The sequence below is a fragment of the Sceloporus occidentalis genome, unplaced genomic scaffold (genome assembly GCF_023333645.1).
Source record: "Sceloporus occidentalis isolate IW3139 unplaced genomic scaffold, rSceOcc1.0.p SCAF_2, whole genome shotgun sequence".
NCBI lineage: Eukaryota > Metazoa > Chordata > Lepidosauria > Squamata > Phrynosomatidae > Sceloporus > Sceloporus occidentalis.
The window spans coordinates 229218054-229241716 of record NW_028316982.1 but is presented as its reverse complement, the minus strand read 5'-3'; the positions used below and the strand labels follow the sequence as shown (position 1 = coordinate 229241716).

General features: G+C 39.4%; 1 protein-coding gene across 4 annotated transcripts in view; it reads right to left on the bottom strand.

Annotated features, from left to right (window-relative positions):
- The window catches only part of CBLB (Cbl proto-oncogene B), a 130983-nt gene that overhangs the window by 76169 nt on the left and 31151 nt on the right, over positions 1-23663 (bottom strand). For 2 of the 4 annotated variants that reach the window (XM_089512349.1, XM_089512353.1), the window contains exons 2-3: positions 17720-17894; positions 2962-3212 (exon numbers count right to left, since the gene is read on the bottom strand). In XM_089512349.1, the coding sequence (XP_089368475.1) occupies positions 2962-3212; positions 17720-17894 (426 nt within the window). Of the gene's footprint in view, positions 1-2961; positions 3213-17719; positions 17895-19330; positions 19528-23663 lie in introns of those variants that run through there. The other 2 variants (XM_089512352.1, XM_089512350.1) reach the window with 2 other exon arrangements.

Genomic DNA, 23663 nt, shown 5'->3' with positions numbered 1-23663 from the left:
GTTAGCCATGAAGATGTATTCATATTGTAGTATTATGCATGTATCATGGCAATGCCACTAACTTGGAGAGATGCATTATTCCCAAAAGTGAAGTAGCTATAAGTACAGTTGGTCCTCTATATTGGCACACTAGCCTTCCATGGACTGGAGCATTTGCAGATGATCCCACTCCATTATTGTCAACAGCAGCACATGCACACAGCTACGCTGATGTGGCTACATACATATCGTGACTCACTGACACTAATGGGACTTGAGGTCTCATATTTTTTGGTATCTGTGGAGGGGATGAAATCCCCACCAAAATCATAGAATCATAGAGACCATAAGGGCCATCCAGTCCAACCCCCTGCCATTCAGAAAATAATTTAAAAATAGAGGGCCAACTGTAGATATAAATATTTAGAAGTACAAAATGGAAGGGTTGTTTGCTACATCTGCTGAAGTCTCATTCGGGATAGTATTCTTGTTGGCTTGTAGTCCAGTTGGTGTAGAGGGATGCCATCCCTATAGTGGCTAAGATGGTTGTTTGTTCTGAAAGACTGTATTTTCTTCAGGAAATCAGTTAGAGTCTTCATGTAGCTTGAAATGGTGATGGAATATGGTCTGAAAACTGAGCCCATATATCCAGATACTCCAACAGTGAAGATGCTAATGCTTCAGACAATAGGTCTTCCTGGATTGCCTTCTTGATGTATTTTGGGTAGTAGGTAAAAGATGCTAGTTTTGGAATCCTGTGGTGTGTCCATTCAAATTCAGTTCTGAACATCAGTGGAAAATTCTCTGAAATCTGTCTAGTTCCTTCAGTCAGAAGAGGTTCTCTTACATTTTTACTTCCTCATTAGTTCTCCCAAGAATGCCAGTATGTGTGCATGCATGTGTGTGCCAGGTTAACTGTCAAGTTATGATAACACAACAGAACTTATGGCAACCCTATGAATTTCAGAGGGTTTTCTTAGGCAAAACCTGAGGTGGTTTTACCAGTTCCTTCTTTTGAAATATAGCCACAGCACTTGGTACTCTGGGATTCAAGGAATGGATTATGGCTTCTGGGGAATTCCTATGGGGATACTAAAACTCTGATTGGAATAAAAAGAGAAAAAAGGCTCTGCAACATTAATTTGTTTCATGCCCTGTTTCTGTTTCTCTCTCTCTGCCTTCAGATCACCTGCTGACTTACAACAACCTCATGAAGCTCATAGTCTTTTCTTAGGCAAGGAATACTCAGAGATGATTTCACCAGTTCCCTCCTTTGAAATATAACTACAGCACCTGGTATTTGTTGGTGGTCTCCCATCCAAATCCTGATCAGAGAAGATCCAGCTTAGTTTCTGAGAGGTCTTACTTTCTAGTATGTTTGAGATTTCAGCTTAAATAATTTTGACAGATATCAGGATGGATGCACCCACCCATGATGATACAAACATCACAGTACTATATTGTTTAAGCAGAAAAAGACATGCCTCTTTACCTGTGCTTTGAAATGACATTTACCCTCTCTTACATGATGTATATGCATTTCAGCCAACACACAAAATATTAACAGACTGTGAAACCATTCTAGGAAGGACTAAAAATGAATTCTCTTGTGCCATGTCAAATAAAAAACTACTATGCCTAACTTACTATCTAAAGCCTGGCCCATTAATGTCAACAACAGATCCACCCTTTAACTATGACAAATATTTCTGTGCACGCTACTTCACTGTGCTCTTTGACTCAAAAAAACATTTCAAGAAGCTTCTTTAGCTATCAGGACACTTTTGGCAAAGGCAGAGGACTTTTCAGAGTACAAAAGCTCTGAAGCATCAATTTCCATTTGCATCTTCCATTCATGCTTACCACCTATTCTACTTCTTCAGAAGAAAAAGCTTCACCTCTACTCTAATTTTTTTTGTAAATAATAGTAATAATTATTTTACTTATTAATTCTGTCAAACACAGAAATCACAGCATTTCAGAATCCCACCCAGCTAATCATAATACCAAGCAATTAGATAGAAAAGTACTTCTATTTAAACACACCATTGAGTTAAATATGCATTGATTATTAATAAAAAGAAAATTAATATTTTACTTATTAATTCTGTCAAACACAGAAATCACAGCATTTCAGAATCCCACCCAGCTAATCATAATACCAAGCAATTAGATAGAAAAGTACTTCTATTTAAACACACCATTGAGTTAAATATGCATTGATTATTAATAAAAAGAAAATCTAATGCTTTGGTATCTGGCATTTTAAGCAATGAAATTGCTGGTAGTTATAATGATAGACTACATGTAGTTCTGAGCTGTTAAGACCCATCAACTGGAACCTCTTGCCACTAAGGTTTAGTATTAAAAATGGTTTATCTCCTCAGCCAAGAGCTTACTTCTGAAAGCCTACATCTTGTTTTACATAAATAGAAAATTAACTCCATGCTATAGCATTATTGGGGCCCTCAGATATAACAGAGCTTTGGGGCCAAAGAAAGCCAAAGAAATACATTTTTCAACTGTGTTTCAATATTCTGGTATCTTATACCACCAGTTTCACAACTCAAACACCAACCATCTATTTGCCACACAGATCTCCAATGGGTCCACCTCTGATCCACTCTGATATTCCCAAATGTATTAGTCTATATGCACCATGGATGTCAACATATTGGTAAGCAAGCCTTCAAATCCTGCACTTATACATCTCTATAAGCTGTAACCATGTGCATAATGATCACTTAAACACAAAGAAATAACACTTTATGACAAAAATAGTTGTATCAGAAATCTAGTAAGATGCAGTGCAGAGAGAAAAGTTAAGCAATTAATTACTAACTGACTTGCAGAGTCAGTGTTCACTAGCAGAAATCAACTTATATGCTTCTGAACTACAACCTTTTAGCAAACACTGTGAAGTATGCACAAAATTATTACCAGAACTGGTAAGTCTATGCGAACCTTTAAAAGTACTCTTACCTGTCCTGTGACTGCTCCTCATACATCCTCTCTTTCCCCTCTTTAAATAGTCTTATAGCCCGTTTTGACTTTTTCATGAGACTGTCAATATAGATCTTAAAGTATTCATTTTCACTGAGCTGTGCAAGTTTCTGGTTGTCATCATACTTGCTCAATATAAGTCGCAAATGCTGATAGGTATCTGGTAAAATGTCAAGTATGTAAGGTGGGCTGTTCTTCAACTGAAGTTTGGGATTCTGACACAATCTTACCTAGAAGCAAAGAACAATATGCATAAATTAAACAATTTACTGAATAGGCAAAATCTTGTTTCACATCACAAAGATAGCAGATGGAAGTAAACATAAGCTGTAAAGTCATTCCAGAACTGGTTAGTGACACAGTTAGAAAACAGTACGATTTAAAAAACAAAAAGCAGAATTAAGCTCCTCTTTCAAAGACTTTTGAAAAATGCTTTAGGCAGGGCAGGCAAAGTGTGGCCTGAGGGACATGTGGCCCCAGGGCATCTGTGTGGCCCCAGGGCCCCCAATGATAAAAATTATATCACTTGTTTCATTAAAAAGTTATTTTGGGAGGGTTGCTCCAAAATGCCCCCAAATTGTATCTGAGTGTGGTAATAGTGGACAATTATGGCAACCCGTGTGTGGAAGGGGTATCCAGTACTTTTGAAACCTCACTGCCACCCCAGGTTTACAAAAAAAAATTGCCTTAGAATGCCCAGAAAGGCTCCCAAACATGTCCTCTTATTTCTTCTTTCTTTCTTTTCCTTTTCTTTCTCTTTTGCAGGAGTAGGTATGGTGGGAGCGCCGCCCTCCAAGATCTCTTGAAGGGCTAATGTGCCCCCTAGTCTTTCACAGTTCACAGCCTTTCCAGCTTTAAGCCAATATAGTCATAGAAGTAATCAAAGGATTGTATTATTACTTTGGTTTACCATGCCTCAATTACTGTAAGTACATGGAGGACAATTTCAAAACTAAATCTTCAAGAAAACAGAAATCAGTATTTTGTCCTTGAGAAACAAGTGTTTAGTAAGGCATTTGTTTTCTGCAATATAGTATTGGTTTCTTCCCCATTCAGCTTGAGCTAGATTTCTCTGCTGATTTTGTCATAAGGATGACCTGACACCCCATTAATCTGCATTAACAATAAGCAACAATAGACTTCATAGAATGGTTACTAAATTAACTAACGCTTAGTTATTCATTACAAAAACATGCTTGAAATTGAGGAAACATTTCACTGTGATAGTAACAGTTCATGGACTTTGACTGTTTTTTATTTACTTATTTATTTTTTGTATAGCCATATGAGACTAGGTATGCACTGCTGTTAAGCAACAATCTGCATTTAGCAAATAATAAATGTTTCCTTGACTGTAACATCTGTAAAAGAAAGAAAAATGTTTGGAGCACTTGCATCATATTCTATGTACTTAGCTAAAAACTTTTCAGGGAACAGAACCATACCATTTGAGATTGCAGGCATAAGGGCATATCTGTGGAGCAATGCACCAGATATCATCTTACATATACAGAGACAAACACATATACCTAACCACTCTTTCACCATGGCCTGTTACAGACTGCCAAAATAAAGCTGCTTCGGGTCTCTTTGGAGGTATGCTATTTAAATGATGCATGGGTCCTAAGAGTCCGGAGGTCGCACCAAAGCCACACTCCATTCCTAAGCACCGGAGTGCAGCTTTTGGTGCAGCTTCCGGATTCTTAGGACCCATACATCATTTAAACAGCATACCTCCAAAGAGACCCGAAGCAGCTTTATTTTGGCAGTCTGTAACAGGCCCATGTGAACAATATCTAAGACCCGGGTAAAGCACCTGAACTGGTTGTTTGAAGAAGTCTACTTGAAATTTTTTTCCAAAGGAATACAGTTCAATCCCTGTATCTGCAGGGTTCCCAAACCTACCATGGAAAGGCAAAGCCACAGATAATAGTGAAGTCTACTGAAATGAATTACTTCCAGGGGAAGATTATCATAAAGTTGCAGAAGATATAGATTCCCTGAAAGAATACCTCTCTAGGCATTTCTAGGTCCTCCAGTGCAACTCTATGGTCAACCTCTGCCAGAAACATATCATATAATCATGCTGGAGGACTTGAAAAAGCCTGGAGATAACATATTTTTTCAAACGTCGGTAAACCACAGGTAGCAGTCCCATGGATACAGTGGGCATACTGTAAATTCATTTTAGATCACTTTGGCCCGGTCCAGACGGGTGTGAAAGGATGCCCTCATCACATGCAAGGGGTGGCACTTCTAGACGCCCCTCGTAAGTGACAAGAGCATCAAAATGACGGTGCCCTGTATAGATGGGTGCTGCCATTGTTACATGCCAGATGCATAGCATCCGCACATCATGGCACCATTATGTTGCGAGTGCACCACTGGCGCACTGCGACATCATAATGGCGTCTTAAGAAGAACCTGCTTTTCGTGGGTTCTTTTTGGTCTGTGGGAAAGTCTCACAGTCTGGAGGTTGCGGCTTCCCCGCGGATCAAAACTAGGCGCCAGGAGACCATCCTTTTTGGACGGTCTGCCCCGTGCCTTAGATCGCCATTACAAAAATGTGAATGGATGAGCATTTCATCCTAAAGTATCGAACAGCAAACTAAATGTACACTTCACTACAAAATTTATATAGGAAATACACCCTTGAGAAGATTCAAGCTGTATTTTTAAAAAATGAAAACTTAACACACTGCTGCCCTTCTTTACATTCATATGGTTCTGTTGAGGGGGGAACCAAACAGATCCAGGTTCAGTAGTAAGTATGTTGGCCCTTGGTACAGTTGAAGTAGGTCAAAGTAGACAACTTCATTAGAAGTTAAGAATCATCTCATATGAATTACAGCCTGTCACAATTGACTCAACTCACTTGGAAATATTATCATTGTTATTTATCACAGCAACAATGATTTCAACAAATCTGAATTTGTGATGCACAGGAAAGCAGGCAACCTTAGCACAGGAAATCTGAATTTGCTCATACCCGCTATGTTACTTCCTCATGTTCTGAGGTAATGATTTTCAGGTGCCACAGTCAGTTTCAGAAAGGTCTCAATATTTATTATCCCTCCTGAAGGTCAATTGTTTGCCTCATGAAAAGTATCTTAACTGATATTTTAGATTGCTGAAAAGAACTGGCAAGATGCTGCCCCCAAGGAAATAGTAATAACATAATAACACAGAACATTTTTGGAATTCAAATAATGTGACTTTTCATTAGAAGGCATTAAAAAACCCCTTTATAGCTATGAAAATAATTCAGAAAACATAGCTGAATAACTTTTCATAAATTACTTCTTTAATATCTGATAATCATTGTTACTTACTATAGCGGAGGAATTGAAAAGGTAATGACAAAGTTACTACAAGAAAGAATTCAAGATAACAAGCTTTTTCTAATTGTAACTTCCTAGATGGAAACAGCAAGATAGTTTTGAACCACTACAGAAACTTCAATTTTTACAATTATTTCTGGCTGGGCTAATTAAAAAAGCTATTTATTTATTTATTTATTTATTTATGGTGTAGTACTGCTCATTCTTCGTGTCAGTGTCAGGATCAAGTCTGAATACCTACAGTGCAACAGCTTTGCCAAAGCAAAGCACAACTGGAGATAAGGAAGACTGAACTGGACAATGACCTATTGGGAACCCTTTGTATGCCTCCATCATGAAAGAAAAAACAGACTCATGTTATACTGCTGTGTTGGCCCTTGGTACTAGTTAAATTTTTCATTGTCAATTTTAATTAAAAAAAATACTGTTTTCTCTTATTCTAGAACTTCTCTGAACACTTTCTTTCTAGTGTCTAACCCTCCATTAACGAGAAAGGAAAGTCAAAAGATTATCCAATGAAGCTTAAGGTCAGCCATTAAGTTGCATAGTTGAAATATAGAATTTGCTTCCAATCATGTAATGATGGCCACCAAACATGGATCATTTAAAAGGAAATTAGACAAATTCATGAAGGATAAGCCTATGACAGCTAGCAATTAGGCTATGTGCTATTTCTGATAATACTTCTGATTAACTATTTCCAGGGAATTTGTGGATTTCTTACAGGCATCTGTTTTAGCCACTATGTCAACAGAATAGTGTTCTTTGATCTGATCCAGCATAGTGTTAATGAGTGTCTTTTTATGTTCTGAGATCATGTCCATGTAAGAGATGTTTTTACAATGTTAGCAGTAAACTCATGCTCGCATAAGTTCTATTACTCAGTTGAACTTTATTTATCATATACTTTTATATGACATACAGTTTAGGTCCAGATTATTTAGCAAGTCATATCTCCCCACATGAGCCCTGAGATCTAGCTCGAACCCTAAGATCCTCAGAAGAGGGCTTTTCCTGAGTCCCACCACCTTTGGTAACTATGGCCTGGGACCGATTTTAGGGCTCGGGAGAACGGAGAGTCCACACTATGAATTATTTTAGCTGCCTTTTACTTTAAGTAAAAAGTTGCTTGGGCTACACTCTAGAAGACAGGCCTTACATGAAATAAACAAATAAACAAAGTACTACAGGTACGCTGTACAAAATAGCTTTTTACAGGAGACATTTAACTACAAAATTATTTGTATTCCAACAAAGAATTAACTTCACTCACATGCAATAAAGAAACCTCAGCAATCACAAAACAAATCAAGCAAACAACCAGCTAAGTGAAGTAAAATAATTAGTTGTGAAACTGTATTACAGCTTCATGGAACCCATATGAGCTCCATGAATGGCCTAGAGAATTACCATCGAACTGGAAATCGATGCTCTGGGACTCAGGAATGGACTACTGCGTCTGAGGAATTACCATAGGGATCATATGACTCTGGCTGGGGGGGAAAAATGAAAAGGGCTCTGCACTATTCATTTGTTTCACGACCTGTATTGTGTGGCTGTATGCACACCTTCGAGTCTTCTGTTGACTCACAGAGACCTCATGCATTTCAAAGGGTTTTCTTAGGTTTTGCCAGTTTCTTCCTCCGAGAAGAAACCTATAACATATGATATTCAGTTTCCCATTCAGGTACTAAGCAGGGCAAACCATGCTTAGCTTCTAAGATCAGATGGGATTTGGTGCCTTTAGGGTATTTAGGCCCATCATTTTATAAAGAAGAAACTGTTTAAAGTCACCTTTTAAACACGAATTAGGACTCCCATTTCACTGTTTAATATCAAATATTAATACCATTTTTCAAAACTGGAAATGTCCAGTTTTGGAGTCAGGTGACACCGGTATGCTGATGTCACTCAGCTCTAGCTCCTCTTTCCACCTTCATCCAAGAAAATTGTGTTTGTACAAAACCAGTGCTTATTATTATTATTTATTTATATAGCGCTGTAGATTTGCACAGCGCTATACATAAAACAATAAGTATATAAGAGAAAGCCTGCCTATGGCGTACAATCTAAGAGATAATAGGATAATACATATAAAATACATAGCGCTACAAGAAATGGTTCAATAATGGCAGCAATGGACTGGAGGAGAGCAAATAACTGCAACTTAATCAGACATGATGGAGGTGCTCCTGGTCATCATAAAATCTGATGCAGCTAAGTCTAAATACATTTATTGAAATATTTCTAACCTATCTGTGCTCCTCCTCAGGATCTCTTCTGCCCATCAAACATCCCATTTACCTTCCCTTGTCAATCCCATGTTAAAACCTTGTTTCCCATCCTCCTCATCTCTGAATATTTCTAACCTATCAGTGCCTCAGGAACTCTCTGCCCACCAAACATCCCACTTAACTCCACTTCCCTCCCCTCACAATCCAATGTTAAAACCTTCTCCTCCAGCACCAAGGAAGTGGTGTTTGGTGGCTGGGAGCAGTCCAGAGAGGGAGAAGGAGGGAGGGAAGTGGTGTTTCCCCCTTTAGATCTTTTATTACATGTCCCTATGTTTTACCCTCGATTTGCCCACAGGTCATATCAAAATCAATGATTTTGACCCCAAAACCTGCCCTTTACTTATACATGAGGTCGATTTGTAAATGAGTATATACAGTATTCAGTCAATCTCCTGTATCCACAGTTTATTGAAAATATTTTTAATTACATAAATTCCAACAAGTAAACCTGATTTTGCCATTTTATATAAGGAATACCATCTTATTATGACATTATATATAATGGGACTTGACCATCCACTGATTTTAGTATCCCCAGGGATTCCTGGAAGCAAACCCCAGTGGATAACAAGGGTCAACTGAACTTTTTCAAATTACAGGAGGAGGCATTAAATACTGAGCATATTAAGAAAGGCATTAAATAAACAAATTTATCACTGCTTTAAATATACTATACAGAGAAAATGGAATAATATATCACAACTCCAGAGGCTGTCCGAGATGATTCACATGCTTGCCACTCTCCAAATTGACATTCAACAGCAAAGTCAGCCAACACAACTGCAGTGTCATCAAACACAGGGCAACTATCACTACCCAAACCTTTTTTTTACACTATAGAATGTAGAATTTTTTACTACCTAGTAAGTATACACATTTAAACAAATTTATATTTGGTCTATCCCCAGGGAAAAGAAACATCAGATGCTACCTGGCCCTGGTTGACAATTAACACAGTTCCAGAAGGGGACCATACTCCCCTGTGACCACTGCAAAGGCTTTTTAAAAAAGCGCAGATGGAACAGCGAAGCAGCAGATGTTGGAGGACTGGAACTGGCTATTTTATATCCTCCCCACAAGGATTATTACTCACAAATGGTCTTTTTAAAGGCATTGTTCACTGCCTGATATTTTTCTCTTAATACATATTAGCTATCATGGAGCCTAGTTGCTAGGGAGATACACAGTATGTATATTTTAAATAAAGTAATTAAGATGGCTTTCCAGTTGTCATTTGTCTCTGCATGGTATATCAGAAGAAGGAACTGACAAAACTACTTCTGGGTATCGCTTGCCTAAGAAAGCTCTGTGAAATTTATAGGGTCTCCATAAACTGACAGCCAACTTGAAAGCACACACAATATATTGAGGCGGCTTTTATAGGTGCCATTTTTTAAACAAAATTTGGTAAACAAAAATAAGAACTTAGAGAAAGCAATATATTTACATAAAAATCACAAATATAGTTCACTTTATCTCTTGTCCTACACATATAATTTATGTAACAATATGGCTTGACACAAAATATAGGTATGACAAAACTTACTGAGCCCAAGTGAACACCATCAAAATGTAAGAACTTATCCGAAACCAATTTACTTGAAAATCCTTCATTAATGACATACAAAAGTCCCAAACACTGCTTCCAAAGTTATCTGAGTAGGCACACAAGCCCCAAGATGACCAAACCAAAAAAGTATGGCATCTCTAAGTTACATAGTTATAGGTACCTGACCCAAAGGATTCCTCTGTCAGCCTTGATACCGAACAAATTTTATTACATTTTTATTAATATGAATGTTTTCAATGTAGATATTTTATGGATAGCAATGTATTACAGATATATTTATATATATTTTTTCATTTTACTATGCTTTGCTGTCAACAATTCATAATCCAATGTATTCAGAAAAGTGAGTTTGACTAGAACACTGTTTAAACATTCTCTAAGTAGGTAAAATAAACAAGGGCAACATGCTAACCCTTCCCCCTTTGCTGCTGTTCTCCCTGTGGAAAAGTAACCGCATGAATGTGAATATCTCCTCTATTCACTGTAGTTCTCCCTATGGTCTGGAATGCTCATTTTCTAGCACTTTGGATCATGTGGCGGACCTCCATACATAGAGGAGATTCAGCTCTTCAGAAAGACAATGTCCACATGAAGAAAACGATGGAAACATGTGAAGAGAAATATATGAGGAAACTTGAGATACATTAAATATTCCATCTGTACCTGTTCCATTTCTATAGGTGGAACTTGGATTCTGACATAACCAAGCCTCTTGCTACATTGCTAAAATACACAATTCTGCCTAATACAATGATCAGAGGAATGAACCTATTCTGCATGTTCTTTCACCAGATTATAAAGTTTTGGGGGTTTGTTTGTTTGTTTGTTTTAAAAAAACAAAGACTTAATTTGGAGCCTTCTCCCATTCTCTAGGAAGAATAGTCCCATGCATGAAGAAAGCAATGCAAACATGAGGAAATGGGGCTACAGCACTCCCTTCCTCGTGTGTTTGTTCAATAGTGCCAGAACAAGACTTGATTTAAGAAAACAAACTCAATCATAGTTCATTAAAAGTTTCTTTAGAAAGCAGCCAACAATACATACTGATCTTATTTTTATTTATCTGATGTTTCTGGACAAATATTAATAGTTGCTGAAATAAGGCTTGTAAGTGTAGTACAAAAATGAGCCAATCAAGCATTGAGCTCAGCTGCTTCCAGTACGTAAGGGGTAAAATCATGTGACCTATGGGCTGCATGTGGCTTTAAATATGTTTGTGTGGCCCTTGTGTTTTGTAAATAAAAGATGACTTGCCACTCCTAGGAGTTTAAGCAGCAATTACACATCTTAAACACATTCCAGCCCCCTTCCTCAAACATACACAATTTTTAACCTTAAAGCCTCTCCTCTTTCTCCAAAATCTGAAAGTGAATCTCCAGACACTTCTGATTTTTTTTCAAGGGGGGGGGGGTTCTGTAGTTCTGTGCATCCCTTTGTGTTCTTGGGAATGGTGAATTTGGTGCCAAAGACCAACTATTTTTACCTTTAACCCTTCCCATTTTTCAAAACTAAAAGTGACTTCCAATAATTTCTGACTAACTTTTTTTTCCTTCTGGATTTAGAGGAGGAAGACAACTTTCTTGAGCTCAGTGTAGACCCTTCGAGGTTCTGGGGATGGGAAATTAGCCTCCAGGATCCCAAAACTCTCTCTACAGGAGACTGCCCAACACATTCATCCTTTTTCCTCATAATGAGATGTAATCAAGAATGTACACTTTCACTTCTGAATGACTTATTTTCTTGCAAACCTGTAGTTTACTTTTTTAGACCAGCAGTTCCCAGCCTGTGCTCCAGGGAGCCCTTAGGGCTCCACATGTACTTCCCAGGTGCTCCACGGCTGCTCCAGGAAGATGAAAGAAATAAACATTGAATGAAATTAAAGAATAGGTAACACTATTCCTAAACACTATTAACTTGTAAGACATAGGATAGGCCTATTAGGGGCTCTGCCACAGAAAATGATTCTAAAAAGGGTTCCGTGAGTCAAAAAAGCTGGAACTCCTGCTTTAGACTTGTAAGACAATCCAGGATTTGAAACCATGCTATGATCCTGATCAGTTTGAACCTAACACAATTAAAATGAAATGGAATTATTGAAAACTTAAAGGCTTGCTATCTCTACCCCTCACATAGTGGGGGCAGTGGGAAAAAGTGGAAATCCATGACTTCAAGATTTGCCTGTTTATTTTCATACAGTTTACCATTATGACTGAACTGGCCCAGATCCATGAGGAATTCAGGCCCCCAAGCAATTTCATCATACAGTTTCTGGCACTGTTTCTCACAGGACTGCTTTATAAATTTAATAGTTTCTACTCAGCCATGGAAACCCACTGGATGACCTTAGGCAAGTCACTCTCAGCTGAGGAAGGCAAAGGCAAACCCCTTCTGAACAAATCTTGCCAAGAAAAGCCCACAACATATGGGTCACCATAAGTCAGAAACAACTTGAAGGCACACAACAACAACAGCTGGCTGTTAATGTACTTAATGCAGGACTTCCTTTGAAGAATGTTCAGAAACTTAAGCTGGTCCAAAAACTGACAGTCAGATTGTTAACTGGGGCTTTCTACAGAGAATACACAATCCCTTGCAACAGCTCTAGTGGCTGCCATTTCCTCTGCAAGCACAATTCAAATTGCTGGGTTTGACCTATACATCTTAGACCCAGGTGATCTGAAGGTCTGCATTGTCCCACAAACCTACCTGTTTTGAGAACTTCTAGGGAGGTCCTTATTTCTGTTCGTACACAGGCTTTGGACTCCCTTTCTATATAGGTTAGATTAGGACTTTGTTATATTTTGCAGACAGATAAAGTTTTTCTTGTTCTTGGAGAATTGAATTTTTAGTGGGAAATTAGCCTTGTATACCATGCTGGATACTGTTTTGTTTGTTGTTTTAATATTTTATGTTCTTAAATTGTTTTGACTCTTGATAGATAAAATACATAGTATAAAAAAAATAAACTATGTAATTTTTTTATTGTTGTTATCTGCCTTGAGTCCTGAACTGGGGAAAAGGTGAGCTATAAATAAATATGATAAAAATAATAATAGCCTGCAAAATCAAATTATAATACACATTTTGACCACCAGTTACTCAAAGTTAATTGCTGATATTCTTTTACAATCTTGTACTTTAATAAGCAGAGACTTCTTTCTGCCTTCTTTTAACTGCAGCAGCAGAACCTATTCTGTATGCCTAAATACTGATTTTGTTCAAATGTTTCCTCATAACTACAAAGTACCAAATGCTCAATTCTAGACGTAAATCACAGGATTCTAAAACCAAGACATCAGTGTGTCTGGTGCACCTTAAACTAATTTAGAAATAAAAATCTGATGAACTGACAAATATCCAAAGAGGAGGCATTAAGAGACAACTAAGAACACTTATCCACTAAGGAGGAGAAAAAGAAAGGTGCTATATCCAGACTGTAGCAAAGAGGCCAATAAATAGCCTTGAAAAAATACAACCGCATGGGCTCTAAGAAGTTTACTTAAGCAAATTCATGGAATACTCCACCTCTCTCCTTACAGCCCCTCCTGCAACTGACTCTCCTGAAACACGTGGGTTGAGGAAATAAGCATCCAAAGCAACATTCATCAGGATGATGCTCTGATCCTACAGAGAGCCTCTGGGGGAGCTGCCGAGGGCGGGTGTTTTGATGAATCTCCTAGGGTTCAAGCTGTTCTAGAAAGACTACATAAGTCAGGTTTCGGGATAAATAACTCTAACTAATGAGATTCTCCTATTTAGGATATGTAGCAGTTGAAACATAAGTAGACTCATAGCTTTCTAAAAGTCTGGAAATAAAGTTAGAAGAAAATTTGAGAAAACAATAACCATACATTTGGTGTGACAACATTTGCTTTGCAGTCAGCTGGTGGAGCTACATGAGGGATAGAAACCATGTGACTCATAGATTGCATGTAGTGTCAAGGCTAGCTGCACAATGCCAGCATTTCTTGAAAAAGCAAGAATTAAAAGCTTCTTGCTATGGAACAGGAATGCTGACTATTCAACAGTGTCTACCATGATGAAAATAAGCAAATTCTACAATATATATTTTGTTGCAAATAAAACCTTCACAGGGAATTATCTTCAAGTAGTAGCTACCGTGACACACAGTCCCTTGTTTAAACACAAACTCCATTAGCTGTTTGGCCATTCAGAAAAACCAAGACAAGGTGTCACGGTGTTCATGAGACAGCTTCCTGTAACCTGACTTTAGAGTAACAGCAGACAGCCTCAAGAATCTCTTCTTCCATACAATTACAGAGTTTAAACCAAGGATTCAACTATGAAAAGTGCATGGCATCTGAACTATAAGTAATGTGAGAATAAAATGGGCTGAAACAGTTCCCTATACAGGCTTTGTTAGAGATTTTTGGACAGGCCCAACTCTGTAAATATATAAATCGTATTTTAGTCAATGCTTTATTCATATTGGCCATATACACTAATATTTGAGGTACCGAGAAATTAGTGCTTAGAGCCGTATATATGCTACTCTTAATGGTATCATAAGTAATATGATGTTATACCACCAATATAACCAAATCTTTGAGGATAAGTCAGAGCAGCGCTTCAACTCTATTTCATACGTGTCCCAAACATCTAGAATTCTGTCACACTTGGCACCAGCAGCATGCAAGGCAAATGGAACTGGAAAAGTGAAATATCAAGGCTTTTAAAAAATGAAGAAATAAATCCAGAGAAATCAGATAAATATGGTTAGGATTAGTGTGACAGTAAGATAAGCTGCATGCAAAAAACAGCAGCAGACAGAGAAAATGGAAATGGAAAAAATAAAGGTTCTTTTCCAAGAAACAGGACAGATTAAAAAAACACCTATGATGCTTGAAATAATAAATAGCCTGGTGGAATTTCTATTTGAAAACCAGCAAGTGTAACAATCATGTTTAAAAACAAGTGTAATAGAAAGATGTTTAAAACATAGCTTGTATTTATATCTTTGACCTGACTGCAAGACATTTTGACAAACATGACCTATGGCATGCATGACTTTTGGCAATCAAACACTATATGTATGACACAATAGAGAAGGTATTATTTTATGGTCTTGATATTGGGGGGCCAGGAACTCACTAGATTTTACTACCACTTGGATCAAATCTCTAGCTATACAAAAACAGATCCAAAGAACCCATAAAGAAGCCTTTTAACCCTCCAGCAGCCTGCTTCTACCCATGTTTACTATATGTTCTACATGAATGCAAAGTGGCTTTCTCTTGGGAATGATGTCATGCTTACCCAGTAGAGCATATACTTTTTATGCAGAATGCCACTGATTCAGACCTTGGCATCTCCAGTTGGAAGGATCAGGTAAGTAATGATAAGAAGGCTCTGGCCTCACAAAATTATGGAGAATTTATGGCACATAAAACAAAGCCAGATTAGATGAACAAATGGTTTGACCTGGCATAAAGCTGTTTACTCTGTTATTCTCAGGTAATGACCCTATAACTCAGCCCTATCTTCTGCAATTTGCTCAACCCCGAAATGTGTTTGTTTGTTTCAACTGTACCAAACAAAAATAATCCAAGCATAGACAGCATCACTCCAGAAAAGAGCAGGGTTCACAGAGAAACCATAAACCAAGACTAAACCTTGCTGGCACTTGGAAGTACAGTCATCCCTACTTATCCATGGATTTTTAATTCACAGATTCAAGCATCCACGGATTGGAAAGATTCCAAAAATGTATAAATTCCAAATAGCAAACCTTGATTTTCCATTTTATATAAGGGACACCATTTTGTTCTGCCGTTATATTTAATGGGACCTGAGCATCCACAGATTTTGTTATCCACAGAGGATCCTGGAATCAACTCCAAGTTCCCACTGTATAGAACTTTTCTATGCTTACAGATTATTTTAATCTGAGTTACTGTGGCGACCTTGATCATACTGATGACTGTATTTGATGTTTTTCTCTAAACTCTCTGGAATAGTTTTCACATGATGATCCACATTACTTCCTATGGATCCAAAGATGGACTTTATACTATACCAGTGTGTATACAACCTGTACCCAAAGGACACTTGTGGATTATTCATTCTCCATCCGCTGCAATACAGACTGGGACCACTGGGATGAATAGGTGATCCACAAGGATCAGAGATAAGAGCACCCTGAAGACATTTAAGCTTTAAATACCTTCTTGTTTTGAAGGCTCTGGACCCCTGAAACCTGTTCTATCAAGGCTTATGTCTGAGTGGACAGAATTAGAATTGACCTGTGTTTTGTACTGGAGGGAAAACATCCAGGTTAGTTAGAACTAAATTTGTGCATAGGTATGTTTCTATAGAAACATGTTTATGCCCCCAATGGACCCAGTAGTTCTCAGGCCCCCAAAGGTTGTGTATCGAACCAAATAGTAACAATGACCTCCACAGTTAAGACTACCCAGTAACTGTAAAAAGCCCACAAATGAATACTACACATGAATGAAGGCTATGAAGACATATATTGCTAGCCAAATAAGTACTCTAGTGGACTCCCAAAATGTGTTTTTAAGAGAACTGAGATTCTGGAAGAATTTTGGATGGTTATATACATTATCCTGCTCTGTAACTCTGTAACCTTAGAGGTCTTTAAACAAAGGCTGGATGGCCATCTGTCAGGGATGCTTTGATTTAGATTTCCTGCATGGCAGAATGGGGTTGGACTGGATGGCCCTTGCGGTCTCTTCCAACTCTATGATTCCATGAAATCTGTATATAACATTATAGATTAGTCATCCTACAGCTGTCAAAAAAGAATAATGCTTTGCTCAAGAATATAATGAAAGCTGGTGCTCTTACATTTTGACGTAATCTTCATAACCAAAACTGCTCATTTTGGTGAGGAACACATTTTTCTGGAGTGAACAGAAAGGGAATTCACAGACTCACTTTTCTCATGGAATATTCAACCAAAAAAGTGGTTCTGTTTCAGATATGTTCTGAAATGTGTTTTCAATATATCATTATACATCACACCTTCGTGGGTAAATAACTTTGCAAGATCTACTCATACAAATGTCACATAACATTAAAACCATACACTGAGGCTTAAATTCCGTTGTTCATGTTAAAAAAATACCAGAATTGTTTCCATTCCTCTAAACTGCAGATTGAACTGCATGCGTATGATTAACGTATGAGTTAGGCTTATTACGTTAGCTGAAGTTTCACTGCCAAGGAGATACTGTAAGTGATCCAATGTGAAACCAAAGACACACTGAACAATTTGGATGAAACAAGCTGCTTGTTCAAAACTCGCTGAGTCTCTGTTACCTAAAGAACCCTTTCCATCTGAAAGCAAAATATTCAAAAGGGGGAAAAAGGGGGGGAAAACCCCTCCTTCCATGCTGAGAGAACAAATAGCCAGAGGCCAAATAGACACAAGGCATCTACCACAAACCAGAAGACAAGGAGACTAACTAATCTGACAACGCCGGTTCCCATGTACACATATGTACCACGCTCTTCCCTGACAAGGAAAACAACATTTACAGACTCACCACTTTATCCATTAATTTCCAAGTTTTCTCCACAGTCCTGCGATCAGCAGCTGCTTGCTTCGGAGGGCCCACTGCATCCTGAATAGCATCAATGAATCCCAGAATGCGCCCTTTGCGGGGGTTTCCTCCTCGGCCTCCTGGGTTCCGGCCGTTGAGGGAACTGGCCATCTGGGACCTTAGTTTGCAAGAGGAAAGAAAGAGTGCTGTGTGAGAGCCTTAGACACACATGCCCACCAAGCAAAACAAGGCACACGGACTTCATCTATTCACCTGAAGGCAAAGCTACAGTACAGCTGGAGACCAGTTTAACTTTGGATAATGAACTGCAATAACCCACCCACTCCAACCTTTGTGCAGGAAAAAGTAATCTTTGATCTAACGTCACACAGTGTCATTGACTGCAACGCAAGGCATCTTATGGAAATAAAGAGTCTTCACCATCATACTTTTCCTCCCATTCCGCTCTTTCATAGAATCCTGGAGTTGGAAGAGACCGCAAGGGCCATCCAGTCCAGCCCCATTCTGCCATGCAGGAACTCTCAATCAAAGCATCCCCTGCTTAAAGACCTCTAAGGAAGGAGACCCCACTGCACTCCGAGGGAGTTTGTTCCACTGTCAAACAGCCTTTTTAAGAATCCAAAGCCAACATTGTACATAATAATAATCGCTCTTCCTCCCAGTTATCATGTAAAGTCTCTCTCAAACCTTCTCCCACCCCAAATGAAACTCACGCTGTTCCAGATAATTGCAGACACATGGATCTCACTTTGATAAATAACAGACAAGGGCTACTCTAAATGGCCATGTTACTAAACAAACTCCGCAGACTGGAAAGAAATTTGGGGGAGGGAGGGGGGAATATCACAACACAAACCACAAGGATCCTGCTTTGATAAGTAACAGACACAGGTTTTTAAACAGGGGCTGGATGGCCATATGCCAGGGATGCTTTGATTGAGAGTTCCTGCATGGCAGAAGGGGCTGGACTGGATGGCCTTGCGGTCTCTTCCAACTCTAGGATTGCTGTTTTTGTGTGTCTTCCAGTCATTTCCAACTTATGGCACTCTTAAGGCAGCCTATCAAGGGTTTTTCTATGGCAAGACTTCCTCAGAGGAGGCTTGCCATGACCTTCCCCTGAGGCTGAGAGAGTGTGACTTGGCCAAGGTCACCTGGTGGGTTTCCACATCCGAACTGGGATTCGGACCCTGTACTCCAGAGTCCAACATTCAAATCCACTACACCAGATAGAATATCTACCTAATACTCCAATATATGAACGAAGCAACATTTTCTAAACACAAACCCATGACATTAAAACCCCAAACAGCCAGGACTAAAAAGGGATCGCCCCTAAAAGAAGACTCTTAAGGAAAGAAACAGACATCCAAGCCCAATTTTAAGAAAGAGGAGGAGGAAGAATCGATCTTTAGATTCTTGGAGATACTATATATATATATACATTCTTGAAGAGATTATATATATATATATATATATATATGGAAAAAGCAATCTTTATATTTTTGGATACATTAAATATAGAAACAGGGAAGACTGAACCTTGAGATCCTTGGAGAGAGACATTAAATACATACAGATAGATACTGTCTATACCTACAATTTTGCCAGTGTCTGCTATTGGGACGCAGCTATTGCTTCAGTTTAAACAAGCAAAAGGTTGTTCTTTTAAAAAGGAGGAGGAGGAGGAGGAGGGAGGGAGGGTTGCCAAAGGGAACCCAGATTTGTAGATCCAAAGTCTCCCAAGACTGGTTCAAAGCAGCAGAAGGAGCAGCAGGGAAAGGCAGAGTCCCTTCTTCTTCTTCTTCTCTTGCTCAAGTTTGCGAAGCGGAGCCCGAAGGAAGGAAAGAAGCCAGCCCCGCTCAGCCCTGGCTGCCCTCCTTCAGGCAAGAGCCTTCTTCCAGCGGTGATTAAATCCCAGCACTTTTCCTGGTTCCGGCGGCGGCGGCGGCGGCGCCCACTCCTCCAGGGCCCCTCCTTTCCCCCTCCTTCTCCCTTGAAGCCTCCAAGAGGAAGAGCGGCGGAGGCGGCGGCGGGGGACCTGGGCGGCTCATGCGTCACGGAGGAAGGCAGGCCCCGCTCCGGCGTCCTTGTCCTTAACGGGAACCTCGGCGGCGGCGGCGGCTGCTGCTGCTCTCTCTCGCCTCTGCTTGCGGCGCATGAGGGGGCGGCTCTGGGGGTGGGCGGGGCCAAGGAGAAAAAGGGCGGCGCTAGGACCTGGCTGCGACTTGCAGCCTCTCTCCATTCTGAACAACATCAGTCCAACTGCGCATGCGTATTGAGCAGCAACTTCTATCCGCTCCTTTCCCCCTCCCCCCTTTAACGGTACATTCTGTGGACTGTAGCCAATCAAACGTGAGCGCGCGACAGAGAAGAATACAAGGCTGTGATTGGCTGAGCGCTCCTCCTGGCCCCTCCCACCCTTCTCCTTATCCTCTCCTTGGGTTTCCCATAGAAAGGATAGGGAGGGAAAGGGCCATAGGGAAAGGGATGGGAATGATTCAGGCCCTGTGGGGATATTGGACAGCCATACTGATCCTCAGGAGGCACCGTTGTTGTTGTTGTTGTTGTTGTGTGCCTCCATTTCTGACTTATGGGGACCCTAAGACAAACATATGGAATCCTAGAGTTGGAAGAGACCGCAAGGCCATCCAGTCCAACCCCATTCTGCCATGCAGGAACTCTCAATCAAAGCATCCCAGACAGATATATATCACACATCTCAGACCTTTCCTGTACCCTTTCCTGTATTGATATGCATTATTTATATGTATTATGCTATTGTTTCTTAGATTATACGCCATGGGCAGGTTTACTTTATTTTATTGTTTGTCTGTACAGCGCTGTGTAAATCTACAGCACTATATAAATAAAGCATGATAATAATAATAATAATAACAAAGACTTGTGGTATATTTGCCTGAAGGTCAGAAATGACTTGAAGGTGCACAGCAGCAAAGGAAAGCTAGTGTGATGTGGTATAAGTGTTGAACTAGGAGTGCACTGCTGAAGAAATGCAGCTTGGCTCACTTTAACTGCTGCCATGGCTCTCTGTCTTACAGAATCCTGAGATCTGTAGTTCTGTGAGGCAAAAAAGGGCTAAACACCTAGTAAAACTGCAAATCCCAGGATTCCAAAGGGTGGAGCTACAGCACTTAAAGTGGTGTCATACTTCATTGTTTATACAGTGTAAACGCACCGCAGGGACTCTAGGAGACCAGGGTTCAAAACCCGGCTCAGCCATAGAAACCCACTGGATAACATTGGAAAGGGATACTCTCCGCCTAAGAGGAAGGCAGCGGCAAACTTATGAAGAAATCTTATGATATGTTCATCATAAGTGGGAAGTGACTTGAAGGCACACAACGAGAAGCCTTCTGGAATTTAATGGGACTTATGAGTAGACCTATTGGGGAGAAAAGCAGTATATAAAAGCAGCATATAAATCCATCAAATAACAGATGCGCAGGATTGGGCTGCAAGAAGACTCAGTTGCAAGTAGAGCATATGCATGATGTGTCACAACATTCAGATGGGCGTTACTGAATATAAAAAGAGATAGTGGAAGACAGTAACACCATTGAGACTAACTAGGGACAACTTTATGGTATACATTTCTGTGAGTTGAGTCAATGATAAGGTCATAAATATTATTTTGATGGCCTTAAAGAGTGGGATATAGGTTTTGCATAAAAACTCAGACAAGCAGGTAGATGTGTAGGGTTGCCATGATTGTCCACTATTACCAGGGACAAAATGTAGTACAAATTTGAGACCAAACTGTAGGACACCTGCAGGACAAAACTCAGCCCAAAATGTAGGACATTTAAGGTCCTCCATTTTTCTTAAATGTCCTACATTTTGGGCTGGGTTTTGTCCTGCAGGTGTCCTACAGTTTGGTCTAGAATTTGTTCCACATTTTGTTCCTGGTAATAGTGGACAATTATGGCATCCCATTTTGTCCATGTGGCAAGACTGAAAACATGTATTTTAATATAAGTAGTACTTTTGTTGTTTTGTGCCTTCAAATCGTTTCTGACTTACACTGACCAATCACAGGGGTCTCTGGGGCTGAGAATGGTCTCTAAAGCTCAGCACTCAAACCATTAAACCCTGTTGGCTACTGCAGTAGCCTAAATACCCTAAAGATGCCAGATCCTGTCTGATCTTGAAAACTAAGCAAGGACAGCCCTGGTTAGTATTTGCCAACGAAAACCAGGTGATGTAGGCTATATTTCAGAGGAAAGAACTGGCAAAACCACCTCTGAGTATTCCTTTCCTAAGAAACCCCTGTGAAATTCATGGGGCCACTGTAGGTCATGGAGTGACTCAAAGGCAGATGCACACAGAATGAACTGGACAGTGAGAGATCCAGAACAGAAAAGGAAGTACTTTTGCCTGTGAAATTTAAAATCATATCACAAGACATGATAGCTGACAATTTGGACAATTTTAAAGGGGAGGAGTTCAGTTTGTTATTTTATTTATTAATTATTATTAGTTTGTGGAGTGTGGGGCTGGATGCTGGTCATGATGGCTGTACTTTTAATATCAGAGGTAGTATGCTTCTAAATGCTAGTTGCTAGGGAACACAAGTGGGGGGAATGCTGCTATTGTACTCATGTGCTGCTTGTGATCTTGTGAATTTTGTTGGCCACAGTGGGAACAAAATGTCATATTCAGCAGAACTGTTGCTGTATTATGTTCTTCCTATTGAAGAACATGCAGAAGAATGCCCTGCAAGCTTTCCCCTAGATTTGGATGTTTCTAGCTTCAATCTTGCTCACACTTGGAAGTAAGCCACATTGAACTCAGCAGCCCTACTGAATAATCATGCTTAGGGATATGCTGCACAGTCCTGCAATTCTTCATGGAACAATAATATAGATTTTAAACACCTCTGATTTGGGGGTTTTATCTCTCAAACCCAATGTGAACTCAAAGACAGCAGTTCACACAGGAAGCTTTGTTAATTCCTAACAAACCATAAAGTGCAAAAAAGTGTGTTGGGGAAGGGTTTTGTTATTTCTTTAAAACCATCTGATATAAATGTTACATTATCACAGCTATAAAACCATAATCATAATAGGCTGCTAAGAGGTGTGATGTGCTAAAGTTTGTTCAGTACATTTGATCAGTAAATTACTCATACCTAATTTCAATAGAGACCATTCTGTATTGTGAGAGCCACAACAGAGGAGGCCCTCCGAACCATAGCCGAACAAGCCAAAACTTCACAGATTATGAAGGTTTCTTGAACTATATGAATGCAGTCCCATGCATGTTCTTTTCAGAAGGACGTTCCACTGTATCCAGTGGTATCTCCTCCTAGAGTAGAGTAGTATTGCACCCTGTTTATATCAAATTTTACCTGTCTTGCTTATTGTCCAGGCGGCGTCTTCTGAGGGTCTCTTCAGTGATCATCCCTCTAGATAATTATGCTGCTGTTTCCTTTGAATTAAGTAGTGGAGCTGAAATAACTATGCTGTTCTATTCTGTCAAAGGTCTGTCCTGGTATTATGAATAAAAAGCAGGTAATTAAAAAAAAAGCTTAAATCCATCATAGAAACTTAATATTTTCTTTAAGCATAAGCTTGGGAATAAGGACAAAAGTATTTAAATCTGCCACACAGATGTAAAGGAAGAATTGTGTGCTTTCAGTGTTCATTTCTAAATGTGTTATTTCCTGAAAGGAAAGCTTTCAGCACTTTGATGAAAGTCTCATTTCTTGTCTAGAGGAAATTATTTCCAATCTTCGGCTTGCTGTTTCTGGAAGAAATACTTGATCTGTCTTGGAAGCCGCAAATGTTTTAGATTTCATACAGTGTGGAGTATAGGAAATATTTGTACAGCTCAGTTTATAAAGACAGCAAATAGAAAGGACTACATTGTTGATATAATCTTACAGTAGCTCGTTAACATAGCAACT